Genomic DNA, 23,003 nt, shown 5'->3' with positions numbered 1-23,003 from the left:
GATATTGGCAACGCGCGACGTCAAGTCTATTCATAAACTTGGCATCTCGATAAGTAACGTACATACTCATACACACCCCCGATCCTTCTTGGCACACAGGCGCTGCCCGTTAAATAAGTCAAAGAGAAGTGAAGCCTCCTAAAGTCCCCCTCGCTCGTGACTGTCATGATTCATGAAAGAGCCTGTCGCCGAGGTCGCCGTCAGCCGCAGGCCGAAAAAGCCGCATGACGAGAGGAAGAGCACACACCTCCAGCACGCTCATGCGTCGACCGAGTGGTCGCGCGCGAACTTGGGGACAGCCCGCCGCCGCTGGGGAGGCAGCCCGACATCCGCGCGCTTCGCCGTCGTGTGCACCGTCGCGCCGATCGCGCGCGCGTCGTGCTCGTGCGTGGACGCCTCCGCGCGAGGCTCCCTCCGCACCGCCGCGACGCTGCGGCCCGAGCGCCCCTTGCGCTGCTCGACGACGATGCAGTTCCCGAAACCGCCGGCGGCCTTCAAAGCGACGAGGCACTTCTTGCCATTCGCGCCGCCCTTGCAGTCGCCAAGGAGCTGGAAGAAGACCTGCTCGGAACCGGACTCGTCGGACGGCGAGCGCTGGCCGTTGATGAGGATCTTCATGTCCTGGAAGGAGTTGCCGGTGCCGGTGGGGTCGAACTTGGCTTCAACGATCTGGCGCGAGCCGTCCACACCGCTGGAAATGGAGCATGGGTAAATATATTGTGGCAAAGAAGGCGGCAAAGAGGGATGCGCGACAGGATGAAGGGGATACGCACGAGTTGAAGTTGCGGATCGTCGCCTGGAAGGTGTGGTCGGACTTAACAGCGATCGTGGGCGAGGAGTCGAACGTGCTCGCGATGTCGACGTTCCCACACAGCTGGTTGTCCGCAGGCTCGAATGCGTCGTTGCGGACCGCGTCACGCCCGAGGCCGAGCATGGGCTGGATGACAGTGTGGGCCTGGACTTGAAGGGCAGAGGCGAGGACCAGAGCGGCCGCGGCGATGAAGATCTTGGAGAAAAACATGACTGGTGTAAGGAAGATAACGAGGAGGTCGAGAGAAAGAAGAAGCGAAAGTGTGCCGGAGAAGGGAAGGGGCGTGAAGAGGATCCTGCCTCAGTACGTTAGTGGGTGCGATGGGTGGTCAGAGACAAGGGCTCACGATGCCCATCTCGAGGCTTATATGCGCGGCCACAGATCCCGGCGGCCTAGCGTGGTCGGTCCTTGTGGTCCGCGCGTCGGATAAAGATGATGGGACCAGCAAATCGTGCCTACTGGCCGCTCCCCGATCGGATTGAAGCCTCAGCATCGGTCACCGGTCAAACACTTAGAGTATGAGCGGAAGAGCAATCTTGCGGTCTCGAGAACGCTCATTTCGGCGACGCTCTCGGTACGCAGTTAACGTCAACTATGAGGACTAACGTGAATAAGACACGGGTCTTTAGAGGTCTTTAGTCGCATAATTTGCTCGAAGGCACTCACGTTGGGCTTGGCATCCCATTGCTCCAAACCGGTGCAGCATACACCCGGCATGATCAGCGGCACGGTTCACATCGCCCTGATGATTTTGAGCAGGCGGGATGGAACCGTGGCGTTCTCCGAATGCGGGGATAATATGAACATGCTACTTAGAGATCATGATTCGGTGCGCACCAGAACAGCATCGAGACCAACGGCCATGGTGATGGCGAGGGGCTGGCGGTGAAACGTTGGTGCGCACGGATGACCGAACTCAAACGCGCCCATCTCCGCCTTGTATGCACGATCCGTGGTGGGAATTGCGGGTGTTGTGGGATATTGCGCATGCAAGGCTTCTGGCAAGGGCGAGGATGAGGAATCAGCTGAACGAGATGTATTCGCTGAGAGTCGGGACTCGGAGGAGAGTACGTATAGGCGCCCATTGTGACTGTCCGGGATCCGGGGACAAGCGCGACCGCAGCCCGAGCCCGTCTCTCTCATCGACATCGTGCGTGTTACGGCCACTGCAGCCTGGTGTGTACGCGCATAGAACCACCTCCGGAGGCCATCGAACCACGTACCGCTCTCCCGGGTACTCATCTGTCCAAGAGCACACCACATTCCGCTTCCCCGGGACCCCGCCCAGCGGACACAGCGGCCAAGCTCCCCAGGTCCCTGGATTCCCCACATTACAGCACCCACGACACGAGCCGACGCAGTCCTCTCAGACTCGCGACCACATCTCTGCACTCGATCTCCCACTCCCTCACTCGACTCGATGGCAACCGACGCCGACGCCTCGAGCCCCCAAGTGTTCTCCGCCGAGTCATACTTTGCAACACAACCTCCACCCCCGACGCTTGAGAGCGACACCGCACGCGTGCGCGAGTTCGTGCAGCGGCAGGTGCACGCCGGGAGCAAGGTCGTTCTCGTAACCGTACGTCCCCCCACCTTCCCTCCCCGCGATCTCGCCAGATGTTCAACCCCCTCTCGTGCAGAGCGGCGGGACGACGGTACCGCTCGAGCTCAACGTGTGAGCTACGCGCGTTCCTCCTCCTCCGGCGATGGGATGGCGAGGCTGACGGCTTGGGCGTTCGCGCAGCGTACGGTTCCTCGACAACTTCAGCGCCGGTGCGTCCTCGTCCTCTCTCCTCCCCCCTACCCGCGCCGATGGCAGACAGGTACGCGTGGGGCGACGTCCGCGGAGTACTTCCTCAAAGCCGGGTACGCCGTCATCTTCATGCACCGCCAGTTCAGCCTCCAGCCGTTCAGCCGGCACTACTCGCACTCGACGCACCCGTTCCTCGACTTCCTCGACATCGAGGACGCCTCGTCCGCGGAGATCGCGGTGCGCCCCGGCGAGCGCCCGCAGCTGCTCCGCGTCCTCGCGGCGTACAAGGAGGTGCAGCGCGCGGGAAAGCTCCTCACGCTCACGTTCGTGACGGTGAACGACTACCTGTGGCTGCTGCGCGCGGTGAGCCAGGAGATGGGCGTGCTCGGGCGCAGCGGCCTGTACTACCTCGCCGCCGCGGTCAGCGACTTCTTCCTCCCGCGGCAGAAGATGGTGCGTGTCTCTCGATCTCGGTCCCCTCTGGGCGGGGCGGACGGCGACGCTCACGCCGTGCGGGGGCAGTCGGAACACAAGATCCAGTCAGGGAAGGGCAGCCTGCACATTGAGATGGACCAGGTGCCGAAGATCCTCAAGCCGCTCGTGGCGGAGTGGACGCGTGAAGGGTTCATCGTTTCGTTCAAGGTCAGCACTCCTCACGCTCGTCTAACCGCCAGCCCGTCCGTGCTCAGAGATGTGGTTTCTCTAGTTGGAGACGGACGAACGGCTCCTTGTCCCAAAGGCGCGACAAGCATTAGCGCGGTACGGACATCAGGTAGTGGTTGGGAATGATCTCCACCGGCGCAAGTTCGAGGTGGTGTTTGTGTCACCCAAACCGGGCTCGGCCTCGCGAGACGAAGTGGATAGGGATTATGAGGAGTCTTGGTTGCGGATAGATCTGGAGAAGGATCCTCAGAAAGAGATTGAGGACGATATAGTCGGCGAGTTGTTGCAGAGGCACGAGCGGTGGATTCAGAGTGGGGTGACTCGCTGAAAGAGAGTTATCATACGGCGGAGCCAGTCGTTGGGGAAAGCGTGAAAAAGAATCAAGTCAGCTCAAATGGAAAGCATTAATGGGGTAGTGGTAACCTGGGTCGTTGCCATCGACCCGCCGGGGGTTCGATTCCCCCTTAATGCATGCATTGGATCAGAGTGTTTTCTTTTTCAACATTGCTTCCCAAACGCCTCGACCCTCATTCGACCATATTGATCCATGCTGAGAGTACTCAAGCCTTTTATTCGCACAAGCAATTACTCCGGTGCCTAAAAACATGGATAACCAAGCGTCATCATGAGGGTGCAGGACCCAGGTGCACCTCAAGTTGAACGCTTCATTCCTTGTACTCTCAGCCAAAACAAGCTACATCAAGGGTCATAAGAGAGTGCTCCTACTTCATATGAGCCATGCAGCGTCAGCCTCCATTTCGGTCCACTCTTGGCCCGTCACCTTTGATATGACATCCCTAACCTCGAGGTCTGTCAAATGTTATAAGGTAGGACGAGCTCACGGACGACTGGCAACGCTAAGCAGGCATCCGACGTCGAGCTCTCAGCACATCCCCGAGCCCCCAGCAACCCAACAGAATCCAGCAGCACCGCGACCATGTCCTCCCCTTTCCTCCACACCCTCCTCGTCCTCGTCCTCACGCTCATACCCCCCTGCGCCGCGAGCGCCGGGGTCGGCCGGTTCGGTCGAGGCAACTCAGGCGAGGACGCGGCCCCCGAAGCGGCGAGCCCGCGGCGGCGGCGGGTGCCCGTGCCAATCGCGAGCTCGAGCAGGTCGACGGAGAGGGACACGACGTCGTTCGTCGTCGCGGGCGTCGTCGCGGCGGTATTCGGGCTCGGGGCGCTCTGGACCGCGTACCGCTGCTGGCTGACCCGGTCGCGGTCGGCGGCGGCGGCGGCAGCGGCGAGCAAGCCGCAGACAGTAGGCATCAACGCACGTCCTGGGGCGAATGCAAGCTGACGGGCTTGCTTGTCGCTTTGGAAGGGCGCTGTGACGCGATCGGAAGACGAGTTCGATCTAAGGCGGCTGGTGGACGGGAAAGAGGGGGGGTTGTTTGTCAACTATCTAGGAGCCGAACGCGTACTCGTCCGATGATGACATTATTGATCAGATTATTGGATTGACGTAGGGAAGGTTGAAACGCCCAATGGCGGTTTCCCATGCATACTCTACAGAGCGGCATCGAATGATGTTGTTTCAAAGTCAGCTATGCGTACTCAAAATGAGACACGGGGAGGACGTCGTACCCGGATTGTCCGCCCTGGGGGTACTGGTTTTATTTCGACGGTTCTCCTATCCAGCCAACCATGCTCAAGGTTCACTTGGCTCGCCGTCGGTTCATTCGCCACTCGTGCCTTAATTGTAGAGCCCCTCTCGAGAAAAAGACATGGCTCATCTGAACACTCGGAGAAATTAGTTTGTACTCCGTACGCGAAGAGAAAAGAGTGTTTTGTGGTACATTGGACGAGAGAAGAGAGCTGTGGGACAACCACCTTAGTAGCATACACACATGCGCTTGTCCTAGCACCAGCCCTTCTTCTTGAAGTCCTCAATGATGAAAGTCGTGGATTCGTCCATGTCGCGGTACTGCATGTTGAGCATCTTGCGGGACTTGGTAGCGTCGAAGAAGTGCTCGTACACGAGCTCGCTTGCCGAGGGGAGCTCAGTCCCTGGCTTTCCCAGAAGACGACGGGCTCTCGGAACTGCGTTCACATAGGTCAGCATATAGCGAGCGGAAACGAAGAGGGCGAACACGTACTCCACTCCTTCCACAGGAAGGAAGCGTTCGCAATAATGAAACGCTCTCCGCCAGCCTCGGGACGGACAAGGGCCGCCAGGGTGGCACGCGCAAAATCGCGGACATCAACCCAGGTCCTGCACGCACGGTCAGCCGTCACATTCCTGGGACGCAGAGGATCTGCTGCGAGCTCACGTTCGACTCCAGGCTGGTATCTCGCCATCCTCGGTCACCACGATCTTGTACCACGTTCTCATCAACGTGGTCAAGTCCGCGAGCGTGCGCGCGCCCAGAGGAGGCCCGAACACCCACGGCGGGTTGAGCGACACGAGATCCCATCCGATGGACCCCTTCTCCTTGCCCTCGTTGAAGCAGTCCCATGCCGCGCGCTCGGCGAGCGTCTTGCTCGTGCGGTACTTGGCGGGCCCGCTGGCGGCGGCGGCTTTCTCCTTGACCTCCGCGACGTCGCTTTCGTTCCAGTCGGCCTCGGAGAACGTCGCGGGAATCGGGCGCGAGTTGTCGACGACGGCAGCGAGGGAGGAGACATAGATGATGCGCTTCACGGAGGAGCCTGGGCGGCAGGCGCTGCGGAGGATGCTGATGGTGCCCTGCAGCGCGGGGACGATGAGCTCGTCCGGGTGGTCGCAGACGACGGTGACGGGGGAGGCGGTGTGGACGATCGCGTCGACACCTTCGAGGGCGCTGTCGAACGCTCCGGGCTGCCAATCGGCACGTCTTAACTCGCGATAGAGCCCGGAGTGGAGGGATGGACATACGAGAGTGATGTCAGGCACGACGACGAACTCGAGCTTCTCAACGTTCTCGGTAAGCGCAGTGCGGAGGGCGTCGCCCTTGCCCTCCGCGCGGATGACTCCCCTCACGGAGAAGCCGTGGGTAAGGAGATCCTTGATGATCCAACCGGCGATGAAGCCATTCGCGCCGGTGACGAGCACTTTGGATGGGGCTTGGATGGCTGGCATGGTGAGTGGAGGGGAGTCGGCCAAAGCGCAGACCTTAAGTCTTCGTCCGACTCATGTCGGCGGTAGTACCGGGATGATGTCAACTGGCACGGGGGAGATGTGGGGGTGGATTGGTAAATGCATTGGGGAGTGGGTGCGGTCCTGCGGAACAGCCGGTCGGAGATCCGTTCGGAGCTCTTCCAGTGGCAGTTGAATGGCGGGAATGTCGATGAGTCACGGTCCAATATTGAGCAGCAAGAGCAGGCAGCAATAGTAGTAAGCGCCGGGACGGGCACAGACAGTCCGCCGAAATGGACTCGCACAACCGCCCGAAGTCAAAACTCCCCGCGACTGATGATGCACCGGACTCTTGGCCTGAATAAATACAACATACAGTGCGATTAGCCAGGGTTCGGTGGTGGAGGAGCTTGAGGGGTACGACGACCACGTACAGCGGCCACGGCGGCGGCGGCGGCGGCGGCGGCGGCTACGGCGACTGAGAGTGGCCTCAACGACAAAGACTGTACATGTAGATTTTGAGCCTCGAGCGGCGTCATCCGCCGGAATGTCCGCTGGAGTCTGGACAACTCACCCTGCGGAGTGCACGTTCTGAAAACAGGCTCCTCTGTTCAACGAGCCAATAGCATGCAGCAGATTGCACTGTGTCACGTGACCATAATTTTCGCGGCCAAGTCGGAAGCGCATACTTGCATCATCTTCGACTCAAGCTCAAGTACCATCTCTCCTCCCCTCTCCTCCCCCTTTATACCCTCTCACCGTCGACCATGGCCGACAAGATCACCCGCATTGCCATCGTCGACTCCAACCGGTGCAAGCCCAAACGATGTGCGCAGGAGTGCAAGAAGGTGCGCCCACTCTTTCTCGAGATCTAACCGAGCACATTGGCTGATCAGAGAGCAGTCGTGTCCTGTCGTCAAAATGGGTACGATGCGTCGCCTCTTGCAGTATGCGATCTCTGAAGGACTGTGCTAGGAAAGCTGTGTATTGAGGTCAAGCCGACCGACAAGATCGCCTTCATCTCGGAGTTCCTCTGCATTGGTTGTGGTATTTGCGTAAAGAAGTGAGTCCGCCTTGCATTTTATCTCTTTGCGCTGTGAGCCCACAAGGCGTGGTCCAGGTGTCCATTCGAGGCCATTGCTATCATCAACCTCCCCACCAACCTTGATTCCGAAGTCACCCACCGTTACACCGCAAACGCCTTCAAGCTTCACAGGCTACCAACACCACGACCTGGCCAAGTCCTTGGGCTTGTTGGCACCAACGGGATTGGCAAGAGTACTGCTCTCAAAGTTCTCGCCGGGAAGCTGAAGCCTAACCTCGGACGCTACGATGTTTGTCTGGCCATTCCCCCGTACGAGTTGCACCCTCACCTTCATCCAGGATCCCCCAGACTGGCAGGAGATCCTGAAGTACTTCCGTGGCTCTGAGCTGCAGAACTACTTTACGAAGGTGCTCGAGGACAACCTTAAAGCGCTCATCAAGCCCCAATACGTCGACCATATCCCCCGGGCAGTGAAGGGCAAGATGTCTGTCTCTGAGATGCTGGACGGGAAGCTGGAGCGCGACAACAAGCAGAAGATGTGCGACGATCTCGAGCTGAACGACGTCCTGACGCGTGAAGTCGGCCAGCTTTCTGGTGGAGAGTTGCAGCGCTTCGCCATCGCCATGTCTTGTATCCAGAAGGCGGATGTCTACATGTTCGACGAGCCCTCGAGTTATCTGGACGTCAAGCAACGTCTGAAGGCGGCCGAGGTCATCCGCGAGTTGCTCACGCCTTCCAACTACGTCATCGCCGTCGAGCACGACTTGTCCGTTCTTGATTACCTTTCCGACTTCGTCTGCTGTTTGTACGGAAAGCCGTCTATGTACGGTGTCGTTACCATGCCCTACTCCGTCCGCGAAGGTGAGCTCTACATCCTGATGTACGAGATCTTAATGTTGAACCTGCCAAGGTATCAACATCTTCCTGGATGGTTTCATCCCCACCGAGAACCTGCGGTTCCGTGAGGAATCGCTCTCCTTCAAGATGGTCGAGACTGCGGAAGAGCTCGTCATCGACAAAACCCGGCACTACTCCTACCCCTCGATGACGAAGACGCTCGGCGGCTTCAAGCTCACCGTCGAGGCCGGCTCCTTCACTGACTCAGAGATCATCGTCATGCTTGGCGAGAACGGGACCGGAAAGACGACGTTCGTCAAGCTCCTTGCCGGAGACACCCCGGACGAGGAGACTGACAAGCAGACGCTCTCGGTCTCCCTCAAGCCGCAGACGATCTCGCCGAGCTTCCCTGGCACAGTCCGCATGCTGCTCATAAAGCGCATCAAGGCCGCGTTCATGCACCCGCAGTTCAACACCGACGTCCTCAAGCCGATGAACCTCGAGCCGATCATGGACCAGGAGGTGAAGACGCTCTCCGGTGGTGAGCTCCAGCGTGTCGCCATCGTGCTTGCGCTGGGGAAACCGAACGTCGCGGTGTACCTCATCGACGAGCCCTCTTCGTACGTTACATTCCTGTCGTGCTCATTCAAGCTTTTGCTAACCATGTAATCCAGCTTTTTGGACTCAGAGCAGCGTATCATTGCGAGCAAGGTCATCAAACGGTTCATCCTGCATGCAAAGAAAACGGCGTTTGTCATCGAACACGATTTCATCATGGCCACCTACCTTGCGGACCGCGTCATCGTGTTCGAGGGAAAGCCCGCCATTGCCGCTACGGCTACCCCGTACGTTTTCGTCGTTTCCCAGGGAGGTTGAAATGCGGGGGCTCACCGAGCCTTGGCTCCTAGACCGCAATCTCTCCTCTCGGGTATGAACAAGTTCCTGAGCTCGCTCGAGATCACGTTCCGTCGCGATCCGACGAATTACCGTCCACGCGTGAACAAGAAGCACAGCGTCAAGGACCGCGAGCAGAAGTGTAAGCCAGTCCAAAGCCTCCTGTGCGATCTGTGCGCTAACGAAGCTGAATAGTCGCTGGCAACTACTTCTTCCTCGAGGAATGAGACGCTTCCACCGTCGACCCACGAGTACGACAGTCTTGCAGCACTACGTCGCGCCGCGAGGAGGCCGACGGGCTAGATAGGCGCTTTCTGGCGGGCCTGACCAGCTAACTGCATGGGCGAGAAGGGGCGAAAGCAAACAGACGATGTACACGATGACCCCAGGATGTAAAGTAATCGCTGTAGCGGCTAGCCGGCCCTTCTGTAGCCTACTATTGGTACCACCACCACGACTAACTTCCGTTTTTTTTCGGGAGTGCACGGAAGAGACCATCGTCAGACTACTTCTCATCTCATGCTGAGAGAATTTTACGCGGAGGACACTGAAATTGAGTCTGCTGAAGCGCCGCTTACTCGATTGAGCGGCCAGGCGGCAACAGCGTGGGTCTCCAAACGAGGCAACCTCGTTCTTGAACCACCACCACCACCACCAACATGGCAAAGAAAGGAGGTGCCTCAGACAAGAAACCCGCTGCCGGCAAGGGAAAGGGAACAAGCGACGACTCGGGCGATTCGAAGGTCTGCAATCCGTCGCTCTGACATCGCAAGAACACTGAATCGAGAGGTTGCTCACTCCACAGGGAAAGGGCGGGCTGAAAGCCGCGACGGCGGTGAACGTCCGCCACATCTTGTGCGAGAAGCACTCGCGCGCGAGCGAGGCGCTGCAGAAGATCCAGGTCCGCCCTCCTCGTCCCGCTCGATGTCCCCTCCGCTGAGATTCGGGACCCCGTCCGGTTCCCGACGTGGCAGGAGGGCCAGCGGTTCGACAGGGTCGCGCAGGAGTACTCCGAGGACAAGGCGAAAGGTCCGGCGCGCGCACGCTCGGGTAGATCTCCCAGTCGGCGTGACTGACGTCCCTTCTTTCTCCGGTCGCAGCGGGCGGGAGTCTGGGGTGGATGACCCGGGGCTCGATGGTGGTGCGTCGAAGTCCGATCGTCGAGCCCCGCCATCTTCGCCTGACTCCGTTTTCTAGGGAGCGTTCCAGGACGCGGCCTTCGCGCTGCAGCCGTCGACGGTCGACAGGCCGGTCATGTCCTCGCTCGTAAAGACGCAGTTCGGGTATCACATCATCATGGTCGAGGGGAGACGGTGATCGTGCTCGATCTTGCTTTATCCTTCTGAACCTGAAGGGCACTCTGTGTGCGTAGATACTCCCGTGGGATCGACTCGCCGATGTAATATAATAGTATTTCTGCTTTCCTTTCATCCTGATAGTGCGCCACTCCAACCCAACCTCGGCCAATATTCCTCATTTTGTGTAAGCTCCTGGACCGAAGGGGGGAAAGTGACTGTTAGCAAGTGACCCGTTCTAGATCTTTTGCTCATAGTGATTTCCTTGCATGCACCAGAATCCATATTCCATTCGTCATACTCGCGAGAGATCTCCGACGCGTTTGGAGCTCGACAATCGACTTTGTCCAGTACCGAGTCATGATTTATTACCAACTTCAGTGGGTAGGCTACAGTGACGATGCGCGAGTGTTCTATGACCTGGATAAAACGCAACAGGACGAGAGCGTAGGATAACATATGCGTAATAAACATGTGATGGCGACGACACGATGCACTCGCGAATGACGACAAAGACAACAACCCTTGCGCGCAGTACTTCCACTCCAGACATCCTGGATCTACATGAAGTCCGAGTCCTTGGGCTGCGCGGCGGCAAGCCGCGTCCGGAGCTCGAGGTACCGCGCCAGATCCTCCGCGGTCTGCAGCGTCGCCGGGATGGTCCCTGGCGCGGGGGGCGCCGGCGTGCTCGGAGCCGAGGTGGACGCCACGGTCGCGGTCGGCATGGGTGGGCTCGGCCGGGTGGGCATGACGCCCCACGTCTGCGGCGCGAACTCGCTCATCTCGCCCGGCGTAGTGGTGGGCGGCCTGCGCGCGGTACTGCTCCCGGTGACGAAGCTGGACGGCGCGAGGTTCGAGTACGCCATCGCGGCGGGGAAGGACATCCCGAGCGTCGGTGGCGGGCGGGCGCCGCCCATGGCACCCATCCCGCCCATCCCCACGCCGAGGCCAAGGCCGACACCCATGCCCATGCCCATTCCCATACCCATGCCAAGTCCCATGTTCATACTGGCCGTCGATCCGTAGGGAGTGTGGTACGGGACGGCGAGCGGCGTGCGGAGCTCAGGCGGATGGCGCCTCTGTACAGTCTCGAACCCTTGAGTCGCGTCGACGACGGGAGCGGGAGGGGGAGACATACGCCCAGAGGTCCGGGCTGCCGCCGCCGCCGCCCGTTCGGCCGCACGCTTCTCCTTCGCCGCGGTCGCGGGCGAGGGAGAACGCTTGGGGGCCTGGGCCGCCACCTTGGCCAGCTGCATTTCGGTGAGGTTCGACCGGTAGAACGCGGACACCTGGATCGTCGTCTGTGGTGGGGGATGAGGCTGCGGAAGGCGAGGGAGCAGCGGAATCGTGCGCACCTTGTTAGGCATCGCTGCAGCAATTCGTTTAAAGTCATCACCGTGCTGTGCGAGCAGCTTCAGGAAAAGGGCTATCAGGAGACCCGAATCACTATGTGCAGATGTGGGGCGGATGTGGGGCGTGATGCCTACCTTGGTCTTCATCGGACCACGTGGAATTGCTACCAGGCTGTTTCTTGCGCGTTGTGGTCTCCGCGGGCTTATCAGGTGTATCAGCATCTTCTTTCTTGCCAGCTTTCCCATCAGCAGGCGTAGGCGACACGTCTTCGACGGCGAGCATCGACTCGACGACGTCTGCATCAGCCTTGCTCTTGCGGCCCCCTTTACGCGTGCGCTTGGCGGGCCGAACGTCCTCATCCTACCGGTAGAGATCAGCATCACGCTCTCTATAGTACAAAGGTTGACCTACTGCATCCTCCTCACCCTGCTCCTGTGACGCCGCTGCCGCGCGAGCACTAAGATTGGCACGACGGCGAGGGCGTTTTTGGACAGGCTCGGGATCAGGAGTAGGCGTGGCAGCGGGTGTGTTCTGAGCAGTTCCCCGCTTCGACACTGACGCACTGGCCTTCTTGACATCTGCTACGTCGCCGTTCGGAACAGGCGTGGCAGCTCCGCGTTTCCTGCGGCCAGACGAGCTCGTCGCACCTTCCTTCTGGACTTCATCGTCGTGTTTGAGGATGTCCGCGAGGAGGGCATTGCCTTTCTGCTTGCGCCCGCTGCGGCGCCGGCGACCCGCGTAGTTGTACTGCGTGACCGCCTTGCGGAAGTCGATCGCCCAGTTCTTGTGCAGGTAGTAAAACGAGACACATTGTGCTGGCGTCTTGTTCGGGAGGTGCTCGGCGATGATGCCGAACTGCTTCGGATGCTTCGCGTAGACCTCGATCAGCTTCACCTTCTCTTCCTCCGTCCAGTCGTCCATACCGGTCTCCAGCTTGTAGAACTCGTGCGGGTCCTCAACAAGGTGGTTCGTGTCGTCGTAGATATACTCGGCGTTGCCCTTCGTGACAGACACCATGTCGGGGATGACCGCAGCGTTCTTAGCCGAGAGGTGGTTGGCGTCGGTGAGCTCCTCGTTCCCGAGACTGGCCAAGATCTGCTCCATCTCCAGGTCGGACCGGACTGCGTCGCCCATCGCGGTCGTGCGTCTCGTCGTGCGGCACGCCGCCGAAGCGGCCTCCTCGAGGGCGCCGGCGCGAGCGACCTCGTCCATCTTGCTGCAGTGAACGAGCCACTTCTCGTGCAAGGCGAGGTACTCCTTCTTCAGACGCGCCACCTTCTCCGCGAGCTGCACCTGATGCTGAGCGAACCGCTTGCGCAGAGAGTGTTTCGGTCGTTCGTAATGACCCTCGATCGCCTGCTTCTGTCCCTTTTCCACCACGGCCTCAACCACGGGCTTCTCCGGAGGTGGAGGAGCAGCCTCCTCGAGCGACGCGAGCTGGCGATTCGAGTAGAGAATGGGGTTGATCCTGGCGTCCTGCGTGAATAGATCATGTCGGTGGCGCAATCTGACGACCAAGCGAAGGGCCTCAGAGAGGGGCAGTTCGGTGATCATCTTGTCCGAGAGAGGCTCGTCGACGACCATCTCCTTGGCCGTCCGACGGATACCGTCTTGCACGACGTACTTGCCGTCGACGTCCTTCTCCACGCCTTCGGTCTCCTCCCGTAGTGTCTCCTCGCTGGCAGGGGGTGATAGTTCACCGCTGTCGACATGGGGACGATCCGCGGTGGATGTTCGGGCCAGACGGGGAGAGACCTGAACGCTTGCTTGCTTCGCTTTCGGGGCGTCCAAAGCATTGGCTCGGGACGGGGATGAGGAGCCAACGATTTCCATCGTTACATCAGAGACAGCTCGCTTGGGGAGAGGAGTGGCGCAGGACGGCGGTGTGAGTGTGAGGCCAGGGATCCCTTCAACAGAGACGGTAGGGAGAAGAGACCCCGCTTTCGCGGCGTCCAAAGCAATGGCGCGGGACGGGGACGTGAAGTCAGGGATCCCTTCCTCGGAGTCGGCTCGCTTGGGCGTGGTAAGAGCGAAGGGAGTCTTCTTGACAGCAATGGGAGAGCCGATTTCGGACGCGCCCGAAGACACGTCCATGTCCGAGTCGTCGTCGCCATCTCCACTTGCGTGAGGTTCAGAAGTGGTGGCCGCAGGGGAGGGTGTATGTCGCTGTGCCAGTTCATGAGGCAGCAAGAACGGCGATGACGTGTCAATAGCGAGACTGGGACGGGTGGATTCTGCCGTATCTTTCGGAGGGAAAACAGAGTTGTTCGCCGCTGGGAGCGCAGGAGGAAGAGATGAAGGAGGAGGAGGTGGAGGTGGAGCGGCGGTAGGTGGTAGAGGAGTCACAATAGGTAACTTATCTACGTCACGTATGTTGTCTGAAGCCGTTGATGGTGGAAGCGCTCTGGGCGCTGATGGTTGATTGGACGCTCGCACAAACATTGTACCCATTGCCCCACGTAATGCCTCCAGGAAGATGTAAGTACCGACAAGCGCATGAAAACGGTTCTTATACGTACTGCGGGAGCTGTCGCGAGCGGTCTCGCTGACGCTGCGGTCAGCACAGCACTGGCTGGTTTGGTAGGCAGCTGAGCATTCTTGCCAGGCGTAGACTTTTCTGAGCCATTCATGAGAGACCGGTCGCAAGCCAATGTTGATGGTACAAATGAAGGGGCATTGATGTATGAGCGCCGTCCTAGTGTATGGCGGACTGGAGCTTGCGGTCGCTCTGGCAGAGACAGGTCAAGAGGAGCAGATGGAGGTGGAGGGGGCAGATGTGAGGATGGCACAGGTGGACGAAAGAATATCGGTCCCGAAGGAGGTTCAGGGGGATGTAACATCCGCGCTGCTGGAATAAGAGGTGGTGGTGGTGGTGGCGGCGGCTGTATGGTTGGAGCAGGAGGCTTCGGAGGAAGCAAGTGCGGAAGAACGGCGGACATTGTTGACGATGCATCTGAAGGCGAACGAGAGGGGGGCTGATCAGATGGTGCTGTTGTGTTAGATTTCGCAGGTAAGAGGTGAGGGAGCTGGAACTCGGGTGATTCCCGTTTGGTGGGAAAGGGAATCTCGGTCTTCTTCGGGAGTTCGGCCTTCGTGGCGGGTTCGGGCTTAGAAGACAAACCACGAGTCGCTTGGATAGACGCAGGCAGAGGGGGGCCGTACGGAGAGGAAGAGCGTTCCGAATGTCGCGAGTCAGGACTCGACGACCGCTCGTCACTGCGGCTATCTCGACGTGAATGTCTCATACGAGGGGAGCGATCCCTCGAACGCGAGCCGTCTCTGGAGCGCGAGCGATCTCTAGAGTGCGAGTGATCTCTAGAGTGCGAGCGTCCTCTAGAGTGTGAGCGTCCCCTAGAGCGAGAGCGTCCCCTAGAGCGAGAGCGTCGAGACATTCGCGAAGGGTATAGATCCCTCCCGAAGCTCTCGTAAGGATCGTCATCGTCCTCGGGCGTCCAGTCGTCGCCATAGTCAGGTCGATAGGAATCGGATCCAGGGTTCAGTCGAGGCAAGCGATTGTGAGTCGGCGAGTACGGTCGATATTGTTGCGATTCCGACACCGGTTGGGAAGGCGAGTAGGCACGGCCACGGCGCTCACCATGACTTTGCTTCCAGTTGTCGGATGGCTCGAACAAACGCGTGGTCGAGTTGGGCGTTTTGCCTCGTGAAGAAGGAAAAGGCGGCTCACGAGGGAGATCCGAACGTTCTGGCCACGAGACGGGCTCCGAATCTTTCCAGGTAGCAGCGCGCGGCCATCCATTGTCGCCTGGTGGAGGTCGAAAGCGTTCGGGAACGGGAACTGGAGGAGGGCCAAAGTCGCGGTCTGGTGCCCATTGCATTGGTCCAGGCGGGTAGTCATTGCTGGGACCGTCGCGAAAAGTGAGCGGCAGAGGTATTTCGTTTTGAAACCGGTCGTAGAAGGGGGGGAAGGGGGCGGAGGGTCCCGCGATTGGAGGCTCCGCGAAGGGCGGACCGTAATATCGCTACACGAGGTTCCCCATCGGGTGAATTCGTTGAAAGAAGGATGATGAGTGATTACTGACGTTGTTCACCCCACCGCGACGACGAGGGCCTTTGTGGGACATAGGGGATTCAGAAGGATGCTTCAAGTGCCCGTCGAGGGAGAAATAGCGTAGAGAACAGCGTGATAGAAAGTGGGGGGTGAAGGATTATAAGAGGCAGTAGAGTTGAGAGAAGAGTCTCGGCGTAGGGTATCTTGTGCGATATCCGCAAGCTGTAGTGGTGCTGATGAAGTTGGTCTTGAGCAAGCCCAGAGGCTCTCACTCTCGCTCGTCTGCCACAACGCAAGCGAATATTCAATGTCCGACCGGTTTTCCACTGCTCACTTTGAATCTCCGCTAGATACGACCGCCGACATTATGTCGGCGCCTGAATGATGTGGCGTTTCACAATCGCGCCGAGCTCGGTCTCCGCGCGGTCGAGCATAGTCGCGCCCTCTTCCATGGACTCTCACCACCCAGACCCTGCTTCGTTATGCTTTGAGAAACCACATACTCGGAGACTCATCATCGCCTCTTACTGGATCGTCATTCTTCTTGCCGTCCCGATATGGTGGAAGACTACAAGCATTGAACGTCTGTCCCTGCCGGCATCCCGAGTCCATGCTGAACAGGATCGGAAGGTACTCCCCACTATCCCAAAACGCACAGTATCCTCTGACACTCGAAGAGGTTCTCTTTCCCGTCACTGTGAATGTCCAATCAAAAGACGTCTCTCGGGCGTCGTCTTTGGCGAACGCAGTGCGGTCATTGCTCGACGCAGACAAGTCCACCCTTAAGAGGAGTGCAATCGACTTGCAGCTGACTACGGGAAACGACTCGTAAGTCTCTTCTTCTCAAGGTGCGAGGTGATGCAAACCGGCCTGTCAGTGCCCCGTATAATGTCGTTTTTGCGGATGGAGAGGAGGGACCTGCAGTCGGAGGGAGAAAGCTGACCTTCGACGCATCTTCTGCATGTGAGTTATTCCCGTGCTGAGCGCATTCGCTCGTTGACCGCATTCAAGATGACGACTCTACAAGGTTGGCGAGCACATTAATGGACCTCCTTTCACCTTACTCGACTTCGCACCAGCCTGAATCCCAAGTTCAGCGCGTGTTTACTTACTCCCCTCGGTACCGACTGTCCTTCTCTCTACTGAACGAAGACGCTACCAGCGGTAACGCCGCCTTGGCGTGGGACGTTCAAAAATCCATTCAGAGTGAGCACAACACCACTGTATCGACCACGAGGAATGACCCCTCCGCTACCCAGGACATATATCTCCGCTCTTGAACAAGTTGTCGGCGTTGCACAACTTCACAATAGAGAGTCAAGTCCAATTTCACGCACCTCTTGCGTTTGAACCTCGACCCATCCAGCATGACGGGCGAGATGCGCACGGCCTCATTCACGAGGATCTCACCGTCTTCGTGAACTCGGCCCAATGGACGCTCTGTGAGCACACTATCGAACTTTTGGCCACGTCATTGACATTCTGTCGCCAGCATCCAGTGTCACGTCTGACCCGGTCATCCACTTCGTCCTCTTCATCCCCTCCTCAAAGAACAGCCCGCTCCACATCCTCACCGACCAAGGCTCCATCGACCCGTCCAACGCCTTCCTCCTCCCCCAATGGGGCGGCATCGTCCTCCTCAACCCTTCCGGCTCCTCATCACCGCTCTCCCGCCACCGACTCACCCAGTCCCACCTCGACCCGATCTTCATGACGTTCGCCGCGCAGCTCTCCGCCCTGCTCGGCATCCCCGGGCTACCGCCAGGCGTGAAGCACCTCGCGCGCGCGGACGGCACGCTCGACGCGTTCAGCGACTGGGAGCTCGACGCACTGCTCCGCCGGCGCACGCTCGAGAACGCGTTCAGCAGCGCGGACACGCTCGCGAGCATCGTCCGGCTCGTCGACCAGATCGCGAACATGCCCGTCGGGCAGGACGTCAAGGGCGACGTCCAGGATGCCCTCGCCGCGCTGAACGAGGTCCGTCCCCCTTACCCCCGTACACGCCCCCCGTCTTACGATCTCCCCGCACAGGTCCACACCGCCGCGCCGACGGATCCGCCTCGCGCCCTTCTCGCCTCCGCCCGCGCGCTCACGCACGCCTCCCGCGCGTTCTTCAACCCAGGCATGCTCGCGCTGCTCTACTTCCCCGCCGAGCACACCTACGCCGTCTATTCGCCCCTCTTCGCGTCCCTCGCCGCGCCTCTGGTCGGCGCTGTTCTGCGCGAGTTTGCCGCGTGGCGGAAGGAACGCAAGGCCCGTGCAACGCACGCACAAGCGCCGCTGTAGTTGGGTTATGAAGAGCACAGGGCGTCTGTAGACGGTATTGTATCCCAGTAATTTATGCATGCTTCGGACCTCCCTGTGGACGACGTTGCAAAACATGGCGTAGTGGGCACAAGCGGTGTTATCCGCGTGTTGACTGCCGCAGCAACAAGCAGTGTCGCCAGACACCAGTGAAAGTGACAGTAGAGGGAACTGAGACCGAGCTCCCCGACACGACAAAGCAACCGGATGACCCTGGTAACGGAAGATTCGGCGTGGAACAAAGGCAAGCTCCTGGGAAGGATCGATGCGCAGGAGTTCGCACTAGAACACCCACTCCCACAATCTTAAACCTACTCAATAAGCTTCCATGCACGCTCCGTACCACGCACTGCATCAGCTCGTTCTCATTCGCGTAAGGATTGCCATCAATGTAGGGATCGAATACACACATGCAGGTTGGCGGGCAGGGAGGGCAACAAGAGGAGGGGGAGGGGTGAGTCAAAACACACATCGTACACCAGCCGTTCGTTCGTCGCGGGTCGTCATCTGACGCTCGTTACATGGCATACCTGCGGGTGGCAGTGGGGGCGAGGTCAGCGCCAGAGAGCGCCTGATCGGCGAGATGGGAATACGCACTTCCGTGTCCACTCCCGGGCTGTCGCCTCGTACCTGGCGCGATCCGTCTTGTAGAGGTGCGCGATATCGGGAACGAGCGGGTCATCGGGATTCGGGTCCGTCAGCATTGAGCAGATCGAAAGCAAGACTGCGCAGAAAAGGATCTTAATCAGTTCGTGTGCCCGAGCGCCCAGCCAGAGGGCATCACTCATCCAACTGCTCCGGTCAGATCGCGATCGCATCGCGACCACACCGAGCGCAAGGTGAAGAGAAGTGTGTGCGCACCTTTCGAGATCGTCAATGCTGGGCTCCACTGGTCCCTCAGGATGTCGAGGCAGATCGACCCGTTCGCGTTGATGTTCGGGTGGTAGATCTTGGTCGTGAAGCTGACCTTGGGAGGCTTGAAGGGGTAGTCGGTCGGGAAGGTGATCGAGAGGAAGAAGACGCCGCCAGCGTAAGGTGAGTCGCCCTACAGGCAAGAAGACCCGAGAGTCACACGAGTGCCAGTCAGCAACTCCGCCGACCACAACCGCCGAGAGCGTCGGCGCCACTCCCGGGGCGGAGAGACCAGAGTACGCACCGGTCCCATGATCGTCGCCTGCCACTGGAACATGTTGTCGCCCGTCGGGCCCGCGCTGCAAGAGGAGGGCGGGTCGCGACCGAGATCGATCAACTCCTACAGACCGCACAGAGTTGTACAAAGGACATCGGAGTAGTGACCGACAGCCGAGGTATGAGAAGGGTTTCGTAAGCATGGGCAGGGGAACAGCCCTTTCGCCACTGCCTAGCGACAAGCGCCATGGTAGTTGGGCGAGAGGGGCAATGCGAGAACGCACCTTGTTAATGCGCTTGAGAGCCATTGTGGAGGAATCCAGAGGACTAGAAGGAAGTAGAGGCTATGCGTCGAGTGTCGCGGCGACGATCGCAGCGGATCGTGCAGGAATATGAGAGGGAGAAGAGAAGAGCGCATCGATTGGAATGGCGCGAGAGAGCACATGAGGCGCAGGAGCAAGCATCGGGGACAGCGTCAGTTACCGCAAGGTCGACAGATGAAGGCGCAGAACTTACGAGGAGCGAGGGGGGAGACGATGGGAGGAGATGGTGGACGAAGACAAGAGGGTGCGGCACTATTGGCGCGCTTGGCCCTGCTCCCTTTTTGGCCAGCCGGACTCACGACGGGCAACGGCCTAGCTTCGGAGCTCGAAAACGCGTAGAAAAAGACTGTGAGAGATCACATTTCCAAGGGGACAAAAACGGAAGGTTAGGTGACCTTTCCTTGATGTAACTAAGAACAAAGACAATAGAACGTGTATAGTATGCGAGTAACAAAGAAGTAATTACAAGTGATAACCTGTGTTATTGTCGAACAAGGTGGAGAAAAGGTCACCTTAGCTCCTGTTTTTGTGCCCTTGGAAATGTCATCTCTCACAGTCTTTTTCTACGCATTTTCGAGCTCCGAAGCTAGGCCGTTGCCCGTCGTGACTAGAGCTTCCTAGGCGATGCCCGGTCGGCTCATCCCGGCACGCCCCCGTCGTCCTTATCGCCAATAGAGCTACGTTAACATCGGTAGCTACCATTGTGGCCAACCAAGACAATTCTTTCCGATGAGTAATGGCTTACTAGTTTTGAGGTCACCGTCTAATCGCCAGAACAATCGGTCCACTGCCTTGTCAAACCGGGCGGGCGTGAACCAATTGTTAGATCGCCCAGCCACACACGCGCCGTTTCACAATCACCAGCGCATGCAAGAACAGACGACTCAGCCGGAAGAAAAGCCTGGGAGAACACGACATGCAGGTTCCACTGAGAATATTCAGAGTCGTGAACAAGCCGAGCGTGTGATAGGGTCGTGACAAGTGACATTCGGGTCCCTTTCAAACATCTTGGTTCGTAGGGCAATCACGTTCGCGAATAACTTTTAATGTACAAGCAAATAGGTCGAAACCGATCCATACTTAAATGTTTAATGCGAATCCATGGAAGATACGGCCTCGCGATACATAAAACGCACCCTGCCCCCTCGCACGATCCCGCCCGATCTGCAAAAAAAGCTCATATCTCCGGGCGGCCTGTGTATCCAGTCGTGGATGGGAACGTCGTGGAGGTCGGCGCTTGAGAGGCGGAAGCAGGGGCGCCACCCATGCTCGCCGCATAGAACGAGGGCTGGTGACCAGAACCGGTGTATCCGTGATTCGCAGAGAGTGGCCCGGCGTGTGGCTGGCCGTAAGAAGACTCGTCCGAGGGCTGTCCGGATGTGTTGGGGAATGTCCGTGGGTCGTTCGGGTCCTATGGGGGAGCAAAGTCATCAGGACACGCAAACGCAGACAAGCACAGGGCATAATAATTCGGCGGATCGGGTCATGGAACGGGTATGTGCGCAAGAAGAGGAGACTCACGTAAAGCATGGGCTGCGACTCGACCACCGCGCCCCCAGCGAAAGGGTTCGGGGTCACAGGCACCGCCGGCTCCGTCCCATACCGCTGGCCCATCTGGTCATCCGGCCCCGACCACGTCCCGGCCCCGTACGCGGGCTGCTGCCGCTTGCGAAGGAAGTAGAACACCGCTCCACCCGCAAGGCCGAGAACGGCGAGACCGCCGACCACTCCGCCCGCGATCGGACCCGCGTTGCTGCTCTTTGGGGGTGAGTTCGCGTTCGGATCGCCGTTGGTGCCTTGTGTTTGCGTGGAGCCGGCGCTGGAGGGGCTGGAACTTGATGGTCCCCCACCACGAGTGGTGGAAGTATCACCCTGGGTCGTGGTGGAAGGATTCGTGGAGGTAGTACTAGACGAGCTTGCTGTGGTCGAGGACGACGCAGGAGGAGTGCTTTCGGGAAGGTCTAAAGGCAGGGGTGAGCCTGAGCCTCAAATCTCTGAGCTCGACCACGACGTACTTGAGCTTGCCTCCTTCTCCGCGAGAGCCAGATCCAGCGTGCCATTCGCGGTATTCTAAACGCATATAGTCGGCTCCAGGGGTGCAACCCATGTTGAGACTGCATATACTCACTGGAATGTCCATGAACGCCCATGCTGGAATCGCGGTTCCTGTTGGAATGTCGAAGGGGTACCTATATGCGTGGTTTAAACCCACCCCCTCGGTACATCAATGAGAAAACACGCACTTCTCGATGAACGAGTTGGTGCAGAAGTTCGAGTACTTCGGCCACGGGTCGATCGCCAGGCCAAACCCTTGACACGCGGCGCACGCAGCAAGAACGGAGAAGGTGACAGTGCTGCAGACGCAGTCCGTGCCCGTCGCGGGACTCGTCGCGCCGGTATAGACGAAACCAGAATGGAGGGCAGTGATGTTCGAGCCTAGAGGCAGGGTTGGTCTGGGGCGCATGAGAGAGACAACGACAGAAATACATACCAGTGTTGCCGTAACAAGGGGTGTAGAGATACGAGGTCATGAGGCATGGGCTCTGGCCGAGCGAGTTGTCCATCTGCATCGCGGGCATGAGTGTTGGCGGATAGAGCAAAAAAGATGGCAAAGAGGACGCACCCAAGCGAACCCAGTCAGACATACAGCGTCCGTGCCCTGTGCATTCGCGCTAGGAAGGAGAATGGCGGCAAGGAGAAAGGGAAGCATGACTGGGAGAGGAAGAAGGGGGAAAAGAAGAAACCGAGGGCATGTCGGGGTGCCAGGAGTGATATAGCAGGTAGCCAAGCGAACGGGATGAAGGTGGGCGGCGGCGCTGTTCGTGCGCTTCGGGATCACGCGTGTATCCTGTGCGCTTGCTGTGCGCAAACTTGAAATTTTGAAACCCGGTCACTTTGATCTCCAAGCAAACGCGCTTAGCCGTCCCTCCTCCGCTCTCACCCGGATCACCTTTTGGGAAACACACCGTTTGGGTTTGTACTTCGGTTGCTGGGGCTGTACCCGACGCAGGAAAAGACGGTGTTGTGTTATTACACAGGTCTTTTGAAAGTCTGCAAGACTGCTATCTGGACGACGGGCACCCACGAGAGTCCCGCGATTAGCGCGTAACCTATTGCAGCCGCCAACGCCACAGGATGACGCCTCCACGATCGGCAACATCAATCCGTCAGCTGCGTCGCGCCTCCGTAGTACATACTGCAGTTTCTCTGGCCAGAGCCCCTCCACTAGGTACATGGTCGTGAGCCCCATGTTGGCCGCGAGGGAAAAGGGACAAACCCAAGTAGCTCGACAACCTACGTCTCGGTTTACGTGCGGAATTCGGATGCCTGACGGGCGGCAACAGAATAGTGATTCCAGCCAGCAACGTTTGAAATGCGCCTGCGATTCTGTCACGCGTCTTTTGTGGTCGTGGACAGGTTATGGACAGGTCGGGTCGTTCAGGCGACACGATAACGTCATCTTTGGGTGCATAAGGCCGAAGGGCCCGCACTTTGCCCTTTCATGTTACTCTTATCATCCTCGAGCACAAGTT

The 23,003-nt window shown here is 58.8% G+C and overlaps 10 protein-coding genes and 1 non-coding gene across 11 annotated transcripts; 5 read left to right on the top strand and 6 right to left on the bottom strand.

The window, feature by feature from the left end:
- Window positions 1–258: 258 nt before the first annotated feature.
- Window positions 259–1,021, bottom strand: BXZ73DRAFT_75004 (uncharacterized protein; the record flags this gene model as incomplete). Its single annotated transcript, XM_048022137.1, has 2 exons — window positions 259–691; window positions 774–1,021. The coding sequence occupies 2 exons, from the start codon at window positions 1,019–1,021 to the stop codon at window positions 259–261; spliced, it is 681 nt and encodes a 226-aa protein (XP_047881306.1).
- Window positions 1,022–2,231: 1,210 nt separating this feature from the next.
- Window positions 2,232–3,555, top strand: BXZ73DRAFT_41482 (phosphopantothenate-cysteine ligase; the record flags this gene model as incomplete). The annotated part of the gene is made up of 6 exons (XM_048018780.1): window positions 2,232–2,390; window positions 2,452–2,486; window positions 2,556–2,584; window positions 2,635–3,017; window positions 3,087–3,206; window positions 3,271–3,555. The coding sequence occupies 6 exons, from the start codon at window positions 2,232–2,234 to the stop codon at window positions 3,553–3,555; spliced, it is 1,011 nt and encodes a 336-aa protein (XP_047881305.1).
- Window positions 3,556–3,628: 73 nt separating this feature from the next.
- On the top strand, window positions 3,629–3,699 carry BXZ73DRAFT_t39. The gene has a single exon. It is a non-coding gene; the product is annotated as a tRNA-Gly (tRNA).
- A 255-nt stretch (window positions 3,700–3,954) lies between these two features.
- On the bottom strand, window positions 3,955–4,496 carry BXZ73DRAFT_75002 (uncharacterized protein; the record flags this gene model as incomplete). Its single annotated transcript, XM_048022136.1, has 2 exons — window positions 3,955–4,037; window positions 4,070–4,496. The coding sequence occupies 2 exons, from the start codon at window positions 4,494–4,496 to the stop codon at window positions 3,955–3,957; spliced, it is 510 nt and encodes a 169-aa protein (XP_047881304.1).
- Window positions 4,497–5,088: 592 nt separating this feature from the next.
- Window positions 5,089–6,285, bottom strand: BXZ73DRAFT_88225 (NAD(P)-binding protein; the record flags this gene model as incomplete). Its single annotated transcript, XM_048024871.1, has 4 exons — window positions 5,089–5,270; window positions 5,327–5,442; window positions 5,501–6,024; window positions 6,082–6,285. The coding sequence occupies 4 exons, from the start codon at window positions 6,283–6,285 to the stop codon at window positions 5,089–5,091; spliced, it is 1,026 nt and encodes a 341-aa protein (XP_047881303.1).
- A 1,223-nt stretch (window positions 6,286–7,508) lies between these two features.
- On the top strand, window positions 7,509–9,285 carry BXZ73DRAFT_41607 (P-loop containing nucleoside triphosphate hydrolase protein; the record flags this gene model as incomplete). Its single annotated transcript, XM_048018801.1, has 6 exons — window positions 7,509–7,616; window positions 7,666–8,188; window positions 8,238–8,784; window positions 8,839–9,009; window positions 9,073–9,200; window positions 9,254–9,285. Coding segments are annotated over 6 exons (1,509 nt in total), but the record flags the coding sequence as incomplete, so codon positions are not given.
- Window positions 9,286–9,717: 432 nt separating this feature from the next.
- Window positions 9,718–10,375, top strand: BXZ73DRAFT_98208 (FKBP-like protein; the record flags this gene model as incomplete). The annotated part of the gene is made up of 5 exons (XM_048027628.1): window positions 9,718–9,801; window positions 9,864–9,959; window positions 10,033–10,087; window positions 10,159–10,199; window positions 10,256–10,375. The coding sequence occupies 5 exons, from the start codon at window positions 9,718–9,720 to the stop codon at window positions 10,373–10,375; spliced, it is 396 nt and encodes a 131-aa protein (XP_047881301.1).
- A 538-nt stretch (window positions 10,376–10,913) lies between these two features.
- BXZ73DRAFT_41651 (uncharacterized protein) lies at window positions 10,914–13,290 on the bottom strand (the record flags this gene model as incomplete). The annotated part of the gene is made up of 4 exons (XM_048018810.1): window positions 10,914–11,654; window positions 11,709–11,779; window positions 11,841–12,066; window positions 12,118–13,290. 4 exons carry the CDS (start codon window positions 13,288–13,290, stop codon window positions 10,914–10,916), a joined length of 2,211 nt encoding a protein of 736 aa, XP_047881300.1.
- A 2,875-nt stretch (window positions 13,291–16,165) lies between these two features.
- On the top strand, window positions 16,166–18,001 carry BXZ73DRAFT_41884 (phosphatidylinositol-glycan biosynthesis class S protein-domain-containing protein; the record flags this gene model as incomplete). The annotated part of the gene is made up of 7 exons (XM_048018857.1): window positions 16,166–16,345; window positions 16,395–16,543; window positions 16,593–16,678; window positions 16,700–16,921; window positions 16,975–17,157; window positions 17,208–17,692; window positions 17,747–18,001. The coding sequence occupies 7 exons, from the start codon at window positions 16,166–16,168 to the stop codon at window positions 17,999–18,001; spliced, it is 1,560 nt and encodes a 519-aa protein (XP_047881299.1).
- A 535-nt stretch (window positions 18,002–18,536) lies between these two features.
- BXZ73DRAFT_88221 (ubiquitin-conjugating enzyme E2) lies at window positions 18,537–19,455 on the bottom strand (the record flags this gene model as incomplete). The annotated part of the gene is made up of 5 exons (XM_048024870.1): window positions 18,537–18,549; window positions 18,617–18,743; window positions 18,881–19,064; window positions 19,176–19,271; window positions 19,432–19,455. The coding sequence occupies 5 exons, from the start codon at window positions 19,453–19,455 to the stop codon at window positions 18,537–18,539; spliced, it is 444 nt and encodes a 147-aa protein (XP_047881298.1).
- Window positions 19,456–20,647: 1,192 nt separating this feature from the next.
- Window positions 20,648–22,180, bottom strand: BXZ73DRAFT_74996 (uncharacterized protein; the record flags this gene model as incomplete). The annotated part of the gene is made up of 7 exons (XM_048022135.1): window positions 20,648–20,881; window positions 20,992–21,431; window positions 21,486–21,540; window positions 21,599–21,659; window positions 21,714–21,906; window positions 21,962–22,034; window positions 22,094–22,180. The coding sequence occupies 7 exons, from the start codon at window positions 22,178–22,180 to the stop codon at window positions 20,648–20,650; spliced, it is 1,143 nt and encodes a 380-aa protein (XP_047881297.1).
- Between the last annotated feature and the right edge of the window lie 823 nt (window positions 22,181–23,003).

This window comes from Epithele typhae, assembly GCF_022376455.1.
Source record: "Epithele typhae strain CBS 203.58 chromosome Unknown BXZ73scaffold_6, whole genome shotgun sequence".
Classification (NCBI taxonomy): Eukaryota; Fungi; Basidiomycota; class Agaricomycetes; order Polyporales; family Epitheliaceae; genus Epithele; species Epithele typhae.
The sequence above is the reverse complement of the archived record's forward strand: the minus strand, read 5'-3'. Positions and strand labels throughout refer to the sequence as shown.